Here is a 13,113-nt window from a genome sequence, read left to right as displayed (position 1 = left end):
CTTTCCTGCTACTTGTTTGAGATACTAAATCAAGGTGAAGTTTATGAAAAAGGCTACAACAGGGGTTTCTAACTCTTCATTCCTGCTGGGATTTTCCTATTATAAATCTGCTGTCAGAAATAAGTGCTTTACTTGTGGCTTAATTTTATGCAGGCACAAACACCTTGGTTCAACACGTTTTGCCAGAGACAGTCTTGACTGTCTTAATGCAACAGAGTCCTCATTAACGGGAACCTGTGAAAAAGAAAAATGCACACATGCTCTTTTGTCGTCGGTCATTCATGAGCAGTCCGATGAAAACTGAAATAAAACATAAATCCCGAGGTGGTGTGGAGCTGGTGTGGAGACATGAATGTTTGAATCGCACAGCTTATGTGAATTATCCATCTCGGAAGAACATTACACTCCACCTTTTGAATGAAGTTCCATTAATGTGGTGGAAAGCTCACAGTTTCTATTTATTCTGCTGTGGCTGCTGAATTTAGCACTAACCCCAATGCCCACCCCCAAAGCAAACACCGCACTTGTGGTGATTTTTCCTTTTTTATCCGACTGTGTAGCAGTACAGCAACTAAGACAATAGTTTCAGGGAGGCTCATCAGACTTGCTCGGACAGTTCTCATTTCACCATTCAAGGGCCATCAGTACAGATCTGTGCTTAGTTGTACTTTGCTGTCTTCATAATGCATTTGTCATTTGTCCTGTTCATTTGGAGCTCTGCATGCAAAAAAAAAAAAAAAAAAAAAAAGCAGGACCAGTCCTCAAATGTGATAAATAACCATTTGCACGTTTCCTCCTTGTTTTGGCACTGATGTGCTGGGCTTTCAAGTGTGCTCCAGGTAGACTTGTCAACTGTGTCTGTTCGCATCTTCTCAGAACAAGGATGTAAATTTTGCCTTCAGGCATTTAGTACTGCAAGTCCATCCCATCTAAAGGAAATGATTAACCTAAAGTCACAGGAGAGGGAATCTCAGATCACAGGAGAAGAAACCTTGCCATTGTTGATCACAGTAATGTGTACACTGTGCCGCTTCTGTATTGCTTTAATACCAGATTTAAAAATCCTCACTCAGATAAAATTGCATCACTTAGGCAGTGACAGACTTAGAGCTGGGAATCCCTTCTTCATGCAGTGTGGTGAAATTTGAAATTTCAAAATATAACTTTGTTTCAGTTTGGAAGAGAACTCCAATATCTTGAAAGACCACCTTAAATAATTTTTTTCCTTATTTTCCACTCTGGTCAGTAATGCATGTATGTTTTAACAAAAAATATATCTTTTCATTTTGATTTTCTTCATCTCCTATTTCATAACAGACCAGAAGAACCAAAAAATGAGAAGTGCTTTTTAATGGAAAGTCCCCAAAATTTCATTCAGAAAAGGTTAAAACAAGCCATTTTGATGTTGGTAGGACTCTCTCTTCAGCTTTCTTTTTTAATCTATCCCCTTCCGTGAAGAATGTGGCAATGTTTTGCAGGAGACTAAGGTTTTGTGCAACTATGTCTTTTTGACAGAATATGGCTCCAGCATTGCTGGATTTCTTGATCAGCTCTAGACGGAATAGTCAACTGATGAAATACAGTGTGCCAAATGCTTCGCTTGCCGTGAATTCATTGGCACGTAAGCACACTGTGTTTCCTCAGACCAGGATGACAAACAGCCTCTTTGCAGGCTGGCTTGTGGCATCCCCGGTTAATCCATGGAAACTTTGCAGCTGTGAGTTGTGTTACAGCTGAAGGGATGTAGGAGCTGAATCCAGCGAGATCTTTCTTTCTGTAAAAAAAAAGCCTACACAGGGATGCCTTCCTAAGTGAAAGACTATGAGGTAGCACAATCCAGATTATTTGATCTCTGTTTTCATGTGGTTCTGTTGACGTGATGCCCTCATCTGTACCTGAGACCTCCTGCAAGCTGTCTTTGCACTGTTTGGAGAGAAATGGTAGGATTTTTCTTTACGGGCAGCCTGTTGTATGGCACTTCAAACATCCATTTTCCAAAGTGTGAAAGATAGAAAGTAGCCACAGAAACAATTTTCCTGGTGAATCAGAACTGTAAAGTGGAGAGAGAGAAGTGAATGCTGCTGCCCGGTTGCAGTGCAGTTTTATCATGCCCTGCATCCCAAGCGCCAAATGCAGTCTGCCTGTTTGCATCGTTCAAAGCTATTCAGCTCTGATGAGCTTGAACACCACACAGAAAAGCTGTGAAAATACCTGGTCCTCAGAGCTGCGGTGGGTTTTCTAGCCCTAGCAATCTGGGACTTGTTGGGATTGGGGCTGGATTTTATGTTTTGTAAATCAGGGTCTCAAGACCCAAGTTCTCAAAAGACGTTCAAATGTTCGCCTGAGAATCCAACTCAGAGGGCTTTTCTGTGTCAAGCAGGTATCTGCAGGTGGGAATGGCTCTCTGCATGCGCCAACCGCTTGATTTCAAGTAGGGGATTTTTGATACCTGCCTCGGGAAGCCCGATGCCGGGGAGGCTGGAGAGGGGCCAAGAGGAAGGAAGAGGCCTTCCTCTGGGGAGGGGGGGCTGGAGCCTTTGAAGCATGGCCCCCAGCAGAAAGAGGGGCAGGAGCAGCTGGAGCCACCCTGCTGGGTTGTGGAGAGGAGACGGGGGAGGCTGCGGGCTGAGGGGACAGCAGGGCCAGGAGCAGGGCGCCCACCAGGCCTCTGAGGGGGAGCCGGCTGAGGGGTTTGACAGCTCGTCTGACTGAAGGAGGCTGAGCAGCCTCCAAAGCTGCCCGGGGCAGGCAGCAGCTGAAGTATCTGGCCAGGAACCAGGAGACCAGGCTTTTATTCCATCGTCTGCAGCTGTTTCAAGAGCGGCTTTGGGCACCTTGGTTTCCCTGCCGCCGAAAAGTGTTGCTCACTAACGTGCCTTGGTATCCCTGAAACTGAGATATCAGGAAAGAGTAACCTCTGCACTCCCACTGTGGTAGCACAGAAAGGGTGAAATTAAAACACGGCAAGTTCAAAACTGTCGGAGGGAATTCCTTTTTCACATAGGCTGATGCAAATCAGGGCTAACACCGATGACTAAGGTGAAGTGGCGTCAGTGGGAAACTGAATTAAGCAGGGTCTGCTTGGTGCCTATAAAAGCAATAAGCACACACTCGTAGCACCCTGACCCAGCCATTCTTCTGTACTTTAATTTTTTAATAAAAATTTTTTTTTGCCTGGCTTTCTAAAGACAAATGGTGAAATGAACCTTTGCTCATGTAAAATGCATTTGCCACATGACTAATGGTTATTTTTAAAGTGCTGAGCAAAGTGTATACATGTGTGTGTCAGGGAGGCAAAGAGAGAGAGGTTTTATGTATTTGCTGTGGTAATTGTTTATGAATATAGTTATTTTTTCCAATTATCCTTGTAATACATCAGCATTCTTGTCTCCATTTCTCTCTGTTGAGGTTTGTGTATAAATGCAGAGATCTGCGCTCTCAGATGTCTCAGTTACAGAGGTAAATGCTACATTTTAATCATTGATCTTTGTAAAGAGCCATAGCACAGAGAAAGTGAGAGAGATTTGTGGAAAAGTCGGAGTTAAAAGTTAAACCATGGTCATACAAACAACTATATGGCCATACAGATAATTTCAGGGTATTGGACCAAAATGTTACCTCATGTCCAAAAAATAGAGAAGAGAGGAGCTTTTAAAGGCCTCCCAGTCAAAGAGCCCATGCTGATGCTTAGAGGAGAAGTTAAGCCAAGAGTCAGCTGGCGAATTTGACCTAACATCTATCAGTGTAGCCAAGAAACTGACTGAGACACAATATGGAAGCAGAGAATTAATTTATTCCACAATGGCAAGATTTTATAATCTTGCTCAAACATGATGCATGATGGAAAATAGGAGAGGTGGCCTGTGGAGTATAATGTCATTAGCACTTGGGGTAAATGAGTCTGTGAAGTCCTAGCCCCTGTGTGTCAGCAGTAAAAATCCCACAGGCCTCGCTCAGTCTGCAGTGTAGTTAATGTTTTAAGTACCTAGTGCCCAGCTGAGGCAACGGTCTGGGACTGACCTCCGAATCAGGCACCGTGCAAATGCCAGATACATCATCTGCGTGTGTGTAATATGAAAGCGGCTTTTGTTTTACAATTGCTGCTAGTGCCATAGGTTGTGGGGACTGGTTTTCATTAACATACTTAGGCTTTTGTGCTTTAACACTATTACATGATCTGAGGGTTTGAAAATGACTTGAGCAGGCCCAATCCACAAAGTCTGCCACGTGTCTGGGTGCCCTTTCCCAGGACAGGAGTCGTTTCACGTCGCTGGCAAGGCGCGACTTCTTCCAGCAGCGCTGTGGGGAACAACCTCTAACAGGTTTCAGAGGTTGTGGAAACCTGCATGATTTAGCAAACCCCTTTTCTTCCACACAAATGAAGTGTCTCGATGGCTTTTTTCCTCACGGATAGCACTATTGGGGTTGTACTCCAGCAGCGTATTTTAAATGTATGCTGTTTGGTTTTGGAGCTAGCGGTCTGTAAGTGCTGCTGCAAGGCTTCTGCTGTTCCACCATTATTTCATGTTGGCATTTTTATTTGAAGGGCCAATCATGGCCAAGAAAAGGAAACTTCTGTACTTTTCTTTTAGTGCTACATCTTCCAACTGGAATATTTTCAAGCACAATAGAATTGAACATGAGCTTTGGGGAGGGAGGAAGAGGAGAAAAGGGAATCGGCTGGAAGAGATGATGACTCCAGTGGGGCTCTCTGCAGTTTAGTTCTCTGGGGACTGAAAAATGCTTTCAACCAGTGTGATGTTGCAACAGTCCAAAAGAGGAGAGAAAAATCCATGTCTGGTCTAGACCGACCAGAAACTAAAAACAAGGGACACTTTGAATTCTGAGACTTTCACCACAACTGAAAACTGTGTGCAGGCCAAGTAACTGGAAAATCAGTTTCTTGGGTTAGAGAAATGCTTCCCTGAAGAATCACAGGCAGCTTTCCATTTTAATTAGTAAAGAAACGATTACGTTCTGAAGCATTGATTTTAATACTTGAACCAGTGCAAAGGTTTGCAATCAGGGCTGTGAAGAGATGTGAAGAGATTTGAATAGTTTAATATGGAGCTTTGTGAAATGCTACAGTAAAAGAAATTTTTCTGTGACATTTTCTTGCCATTTGGCTGTGATAGTCTATCATTTGTCAAAAAATGGAAAAATAAGATCTGTCTTCATAATGTACCAAAAAGAAATCTGACTGCAAACACAAGTCAGGAAGAGGCATAGGAACTGGAGCTGAGTGGTGAAACCCTAGATCGGGAGATGATTATGAGAAATCATATACCAGGAGACCTGAGAATCCCCCAACCAGGAGTAATTGAATGCAGTAATTGTGAAGGAGAGCCTTAAAAAGAAATGTTGAGTAAAAATTGCTTATGGGGTACTTTAAGTGTTTTAAGAGGGAAGTGTTGTAAATTTCAGGACATATTTTTAAGTGGCAACCATACAGACATGGCCTATGCTGTAGGCAAAATAAATTTTCTGAGCTAAATTACTCCTCTCAGTCAGTCCAGCTATAGTGTTTGTTTTCTGGGTGAAATGCATATTTTCTTCATTGAGCTGGTATAGGGATGGCTGAAGCCTGAGAGGAGGACTCTAGGGATCTGCTTGTAATGCCCAGCAGTATCACCTGCTCCTTATAGGATAATGGGTAAACCTTTGCAGAGATTTGCATTGCAGGACAAGGGATGGGATCAGAAAACTCTTTTGAGATGTGGCAGACTGATATGTAACTAGTATTTCACTTTGCAAGAAACAAGAAAACAGTTTTGTCTCTCAGTCCTGCACTTTTAAAACTGGTATGTTATGACTAGGCTGCTCCCTGTGGAAGATGTTAGGCTAAAAGCATTAATTCCAGGGAAAAGCGTCCTGCAGTCTTCTGGATTATAGTGGTATACAAGTGCCCAACATTATCTATATTGTTTTGTGGTTAAATTCTAATACAGTATTTTCTTCAACAAGATTCATTCAATATACTTAAGTCTGTTAAAACTAGCATGAGTCATACAGCTTGTATTTCATCAATTTGTATAGCCTCTCTTTTTGTGTTACAAAAAAGTAACACGGCACTTCAAGATAAAAGACAAAAAAAAATCAAGGGAGTTTGAAGATGCCAACCAGTCTGTTTTTTGTAGCACTGTGATTTATTCTTGCTCTTGCAGAATTGCAGTCAAAACAGATACAGACAGACCATTTTTTCTGCTCAATTTAAAACAGTGTAAATGGAAAGTGAAGGAAGAATGTCACATGCTTCTGCTCAAGTCCTTTAGGTGCCATGAACATACAGGAGTTCCAGACATTCATTCATCCACTTTTGCTCTTTCTTTTCCGAATGTTCCCTTTTTATATGGCAGATATTCATGCTATTAGAAAGCATGACTCTCTGTCCATGAACCCTGTCGTGTCCATGAACAAAGACAAGATGATGTGTTGGGAATGTGTCATATCAGAGATGGGGAACTTTAGAAGAATAACATGGAGCTTTTTAATGATTCTTTTATGCAGTTAAGTTCCTTTCTGGGAACGGGGCAGAGATACCTTGTATGCATATGATTTTTGCATGCAAATCTGCTTGCAAGCTCAGACTCACATGAAATTCTAATCTGAAATTTGTTGCCTGTTACACAGAGCTTAGGCTAAGATCTGTTCACCTCTGTTTTTTTCAGTATTCAGCAGTCAGTAATCTTCCCTGCCTTGGCTAGCTGAAATATATTTTAGGAGGCAGCTGCCTATTGCCAAGAAGAGCCTGCATGCGAGAATATTTCCATCTGGTATGACTAACATGTGCCCAGTGTACGTCCAGTCTCACATCCCACTCTGCAAGCAAAATCCACTGATGAATTAATTCTCTTCTTGCTTCAAAGGGCAGTCAAAAGATGAAAGTGAAAAACTGGACATGTTTCAAAAAATTACATTATATGAAAAATAGCCCATTCAGCCAGATTGCAAATCATAGATTTTCAAAAATGTGAAATGTCAAGCAGTCCTATTTTAAAAAGTATGTGTTTCCTTGCTTGTTGCATATTTTGCTAGCGATGGAAAAAATGTATTCAATAAGGAAAGATAGTGTTTTAACTTTTTATCGGGATAGTGCCAACAATATTTGAATTGTTTGATCCAGGCTTATGTCAATGTAAACGTGATGCATTTGTCCTTGCTTAGTTTGTAATTCTTTCATATCAGAAACAACAAAATTAATCTGAACAACTGTAAATATAAAAGTGATGCAACAGTTTTTGGTATTTCACAGTTGCAAAATTAAGTCTGCTTCTTGTGAAGACACTTGATTTTATTGAATTTCTTATGCATAGCTGAATGTTCACATGCACTAAGCGAATGTCAATGCTGATATAAAACCCCACAAAATAACCTGCTGACTTCTCATATATCCATTACTTAGACAATAACATATATAATTGTGATGCTAACTGAGTTGCTATTTTAAAGATGTGCCTTTAATGAAGGTATTGTTTGTACCTACCCAAAATTAAAAACAGAGCTGTCAGTTTACTTCAATATAGCCATCGATACTCAAAACAATGCACAGAAGCTGCAACTTCTTAGCTAGTCTTAGAGGTGCAGGTCTGAGGAAGTGTAAATCCTCCACCCAAGAAGAATGCACAGCATGCTGCCCGGTGTTTAACTGGTGGTACATATATTAATAGAGCAGATGCCTATAATTACATAAATCCTCAGGAAAAAAAAAAAAAAAAAAAGCTGTTTAGTAAGCTATTTGAGCAGTACCAGTGCTAACTGCCTAAAACTGGTAATCCAAAACTCAGACAACCAACAAAGATAAAATGTTCACCCAAGCAAAACAAAAAAGCAAATCATCTCAAGAATTAATCCCTGAAGCCAATGTCATGTGAAGTCCTCACAGATGTAGTTATTGTATTCTAGTTTGTCCTGAATGTGCCCAGTATTTTTATACGGGGTCTGTCTTCCTAAAATCATCTTTGTGCTCTTTGTGAGTATTTGGTCCAGTTCAGCACATCTGGGCTTTTCCTCTGCAGGTGCCAGCAGATTAGCTGCATGTTTGCAGGGCTTCCCCCTCCACGTACTGGGATTTCAAAATGGTGATCCATCCTTGCAAAGGCCAGGCTCATTGGAGCTAGCAGTTGGGCAACATTTGAAAATAAGTAGTTTACATGCAGATTAAACGAAAACAGGTTTGGAGGGAGAGGTCATACTTTTTTATTGGAGCTGTTTCTATAGTTGGAAGAAAACAGGCAAGTTTTTAGACACGTGAGACCACCTTCTGGTCTGGAACAGAAGCAGGAATGTTCAAAGCTAAGTAGGAGCTGAGAACAATTGTTCTGCTTTTATTTCATTATGTTAAACAAAGCACTGTTAGGACTAATTGGCCACCTCCTAGAGCCCAGAGAGTCATCAGGCTCCGAGTTAGGAAGAAACGGTGTTTGGTCCAGCTCTGTCAGCCTGCATTAATCCCACGTACGACCCCACCAGCTTCAGCAGACAAACATCTTGTTTAACACAAGCATTTAATGACCATTTCCATCGAGAAATGGTTTATTTACAGTGAAAGGCAGGGTGGCCTTAGTGGGCAGGACTCTAGGCTGAAACTCTGAAGTCAACCCTCACTCTTCACCTAGCTGCTGGTCTACCGAGTGATCTCCAGTGAGTGGGGCTATGCGTCAGCTTCTGCGTGGTAAATGGGATAATAAAACTGGCCTCCTTGCGAAGTCCTTTGAGATCTACAAAGAAGTGTTACACGGCGGCCATACACTTCATTACTAGCTCTTTTTTCATGTGGTTCCTTTAATAGACATTTGGGTTCTGATTTAGATCGTCTGAGCAGGGTGTAACACTCCTGGTGTTGGTGTGAGTCTGTGTTTGCCAAATGTGACTAGGAGACTCCTGCTGCTGCTATGCGAGCAGCTGAAAAGTTATTTCTCTAAACTTCCCATTGTCGGAAATGCTCTTAAACAGGGAAAGGCTATTTGTATTCAGTAACTGCAGAGCTGTCTTCACCTCCCTGCACAATTTCTGCAATGGCATATCCTATCCAAACAGGCATATGTGGAAACAACTGGCCATGTAGGCACTTACAGACTCTCCAGTAAATGTACAGTAAATGTTATCTTTTTCGCAATTAAGTAAATCACAGGAAAATGAATGCCAAAGCACTTCACATTATTCTATAATGCATGCACAGTCAAATGTGCATGTGCATAACCATCTTTAGGCACAGTGGCAAATGTATGTTCTATGAACATCTACAAGTGTGTATGCATCAACATGAAATAGTGCATGGTATCCAAAATAAAGCTATGGCAAATAAACATTCATGTTGCAAAGCCAAGCTACATTGGTTATTCCAGAATACAGGTTTCCTGGGCATCCTTAAGTAGCCATTTAGAATATGTATGATGATACAGTTTTAATTACATGATATCATGTGGGGTTTTTTTCCTTAACAGATTCTTGTATCAGCCAGTTAATAGGGAGTCAGCTTTTTAACCCTTCTGGTTTTTATCTTCCTCCACTCGGTGTTCTGACCTCGGATCTCATTTCAAAGCATCATACCGAGCACAGAAAATATTGATCGCCTTCCATGCTTTTGTTTCTCTGGTGCACCCTTCCTCCAGTGTTATTCTCACCATGCAAAAGCACTGAAGCACAGGGAAAGAAAGGACAAAAATGTCCAAACAACAGCAAGTAGTCAAAGCTGCATGCGAGAGATCTGGGAGCTTTCAATGTGCAGCATTTCCATAGCGCTCTCCACTCAAAGCACAGGCCCAGTTGACTTCAGCTCTCAGTACTTCTGCATTTCAGGCCCCACGTGTCTCTTGTTGAGCACCCAGAAAATGAGGCCAAGCACTCAAGAGGGAGGAAATTCCAAAGTGAGGTCATCATGCCTCCACGTGCGGAGGGGAGGGAGGTAATCGTGCCCAGGCAATCCAAATTCTGGCATTTGCTAACATTTTAGCATTTGGCTCACAACCATATCATTCTTTTTGCTGAATTTTTCTTTGTGTGTGTATACGTTTCTCTGTAAATACATGAGGACATCTGAACTGTATCAAACCTGCTACAAGCTCTTGCGCTGCCTTCCTGGTAAAACTAATATATTGGTGTATGTGCTCTTAGAAAAAAAAAAAAAAAAAGCATGGCATGTGTTATAATAACCTTTAGTTATTTTTCCTGCTGCAATTAGATCTAGAAAACTCTTGGGAAACTTGGTTTTGATTGTTCCCAGAAGGGAAGTAAAGAAGATCTACCTTAATAGGTGCTGAAGTATCAGTACAGTCCCCTGCTCCAGCTGTGCCACAGCCATTCAGTGCTTCTCTGCTTTAGAGGCAGGAACTGGCAATCAGTCTGCCTCCCAAAAACAGGGGGATCAAGGACTTGTAGGGAACAGTGATGAATTTGCTTCATTTCAGTCTGGAAACCTTATACTAAATCTGAAGTTTTAGATGTCATCCCTGTGCTTTAGCAAATTACGAGTCAGGCATTGACAACCATGGCATGCTGCCTTAAAAAATCATGGTATTTTCAGTTAAATATTTATTTCTGTCTGCTTTCTGCAAGTTTTCCTAAACCATTCACCTTTTGAAACTTCCCTGCGCAAGCAGACAGGTTGGAAACAGGTTAAAAATGGAAGCTGAAATCCATACATAAACCGCTGGCTCCAAGAGCTGGTGCTCGAGGGAATGAAAACTCGTAAGGCGAGACTCACAAAACTCTTGTGGGAGTTGGCTTCATTAGGCACCTACCAGAAGCGTGTCTGTGTGCATATATCTGCACACCGTTGCGATCCTATCTGCGGGTGCATGCATATCTGAGGTTAGCAGAGCGTTCCCTGCCTACCCTGCCCGTCACTCCTCTTTCTTCCCACACTTCTCATCTGCTCCTGGGGAGTGTCTGTCTCCTTTCTGCATCCCCGTCCCCGCTAGTGCCACAGGCTGAGGGCAGAGGGAACCTTTTTTACCCCTCCTCTGTGTGCACACCAGGCAGCTTCTCTCACTCTCTGCTGACTCTGTCGGATGCTGCCTGCCTTTCAGCCAGTGGACAGAGCAATGTGTGTACTCTGCCAAGCTTAAATGCCCCGGCTTGCTGTCTGAAAGCTCTTTCAGTGAATATACAGGGTACCTAGGGAATCGTGATTGCCAAGTGAGGCATCAAAGTGAGTGCATATTGTACCTTTCCCCCCTTTTTCTGAGCTTTCCCTCTTTTCCTCACTAGCAGCAGGGGAGTGAGGGCATATCTTCTGCCAAGATTTCGTCGTTTTCCCCAGAGGGAAGAGCACACTGTCCGTGCTGAGACACTTCCTTAGCTTTGTGGCTAAGCCATGCTTTGCAGCTGAAATGTCAGCTAGCAACCAGCGCTCTGTGGGCTTCTGGGAGGAGTCCTGGGGTAGGCAAAGCGGTGGGAATAGTATGGTGCCTATTAGGTTATTGAAAACAAAATGCAGCTGTGTGTTGCTGTTGGCTGAATGCAACCTGTCAGCACCAGCGTCCCCCCAAGAAGCTGGGACCGATCAGAGCCAGCCTTCGCAGAAGGTGCCAGTAGCCAAGCAGCTTGAGGAGCATGACACGTTGCCCCCTCCCTGCTCCCAGGCCCACTGTTAATGGGGTGGTGTTAGAGCAGTCGGCGTGCCTGGAGAAGTGCCACATCCCGAGGAACCATATGGTGACAGGCGGATTGCTCAGGGAGTCCCAGAGGACCCACAGCAGTTTTGCTGATGGCTGAGTGCCCCAGGCCAGGAGAACATCATTCCCTCGTGTGGCAGACCCACCCAGGGCACCATGTGTTTGCTGTGCTGTGATGCTATGTCTGCTTCACAACCATTCCCAAATAATCCCTGCATAGCCCATAGGCTTATTTATCCTAACTGTTAATTACAGTAACTCCCTCTTTTGGGATCACCTCTATTTTTCTCCCATCTCATGAGTGTGAGTGGGGCAAGTGCAGGCTGTGGGCTCTGGAGAATGAATCGTTGCTCTAGCTGGGAACAAGTAAGGAGATTTAGCTAGATTCTGAGATATTTTGGTATATCACTTTGTCTTTCCAGCTCTACTGCATTATGTTTTGGTCTGGACAATCAGAACCTTTGTAACTTCAAACAGACATAAAGAAAGGAATGAATAGTTTGCCCTTCTGAATAAAATGACAACACATGAATGTGGGGAGAAAAGCAAAGGGAGAGAGGCATTTGCATAGGTCAGGAAAGGTCATTAAAACATCTGGCAGTGGTAACTGACATGTGTCAAATTTTAGTGTTCATTAAATTCATATTAATGCAAGAATGGCTCTTGGGCTCCAAAGGCTGCTTTTGGTTGCTGTGTTCCCCCACTTGCCACTGATGACTTTTCAGAACTGTACCATGCCTGTTTGCTTGCTAGTGGCAGCTGACCTGAGGTCAGATTTCTATTTAACCCCTTCCTGTAGGTCAAAAGACAAATTAATCTGGTGAGAATTGAATTGGAAATGAGGTGTCTGGATAACAGGTGTCCCGGCTGCAGAATAGCTGCCAGGCTGAAACGTGTTTGCATCTGTTCTTATGCCATCCAAGAAGTCATCTCTGAGGTCAAGGAGACATTCAGATGACATCTGAGATGGGAAGTTGCCACAGGGGGCACAAGGGGCAGGTGCCTTGTGTTAGCAGATTATCTTGCAGTCTTGGGGAATATTTCTGAGAGGGGCACTTTGGGTATGAAGTAGGCATGTTCATTTATTGTGCACTGTGCTTTGGCTGTGTTTGCTAACAGATTATAATTGTAAAGGACATACATTGTTTCCCTTTTACCTTAAAGAAAAGAATCTCACAATTCCTTGTCTTCCTTTTTCTAGAGGATGAAGACGATGAAGAGATGGTGGAGCCAAAAGCACAGGATGACTTGGAGACAGAAAATCAAGACCAGAAGCAGGAAGTGAAAGAAGGTACTTTAACAAACAAAAAGAATTCTCTTACAACATAAAGGGCTCGATCCTACGAATAGTTATTCTCATAAGTAGTGTCCATTAGAGAGAACACTGCAAAATTGAAACGGTCACAAGTTCTGTTGATTCAGAACCACACAAATGGCATAAAAGCAAAAAATTGTATCCCATTGACCCAGCACAAGACCTCAGCTGTTCAGAGGAAGC

At 42.7% G+C, this 13,113-nt stretch overlaps 1 protein-coding gene across 7 annotated transcripts in view; it reads left to right on the top strand.

The window, feature by feature from the left end:
- Window positions 1-13,113, top strand: part of DYNC1I1 (dynein cytoplasmic 1 intermediate chain 1) — a 188,727-nt gene that overhangs the window by 87,169 nt on the left and 88,445 nt on the right. For all 7 annotated transcript variants that reach the window (XM_072033627.1, XM_027450829.3, XM_027450824.3 and 4 more), the window contains one exon: window positions 12,817-12,906. In XM_072033627.1, the coding sequence (XP_071889728.1) occupies window positions 12,817-12,906 (90 nt within the window). The remainder of the gene's footprint in view (window positions 1-12,816; window positions 12,907-13,113) is intronic.

Source organism: Anas platyrhynchos, chromosome 2, assembly GCF_047663525.1.
Source record: "Anas platyrhynchos isolate ZD024472 breed Pekin duck chromosome 2, IASCAAS_PekinDuck_T2T, whole genome shotgun sequence".
In the NCBI taxonomy this organism is placed as follows: domain Eukaryota; kingdom Metazoa; phylum Chordata; class Aves; order Anseriformes; family Anatidae; genus Anas; species Anas platyrhynchos.
The sequence above is the reverse complement of the archived record's forward strand: the minus strand, read 5'-3'. Positions and strand labels throughout refer to the sequence as shown.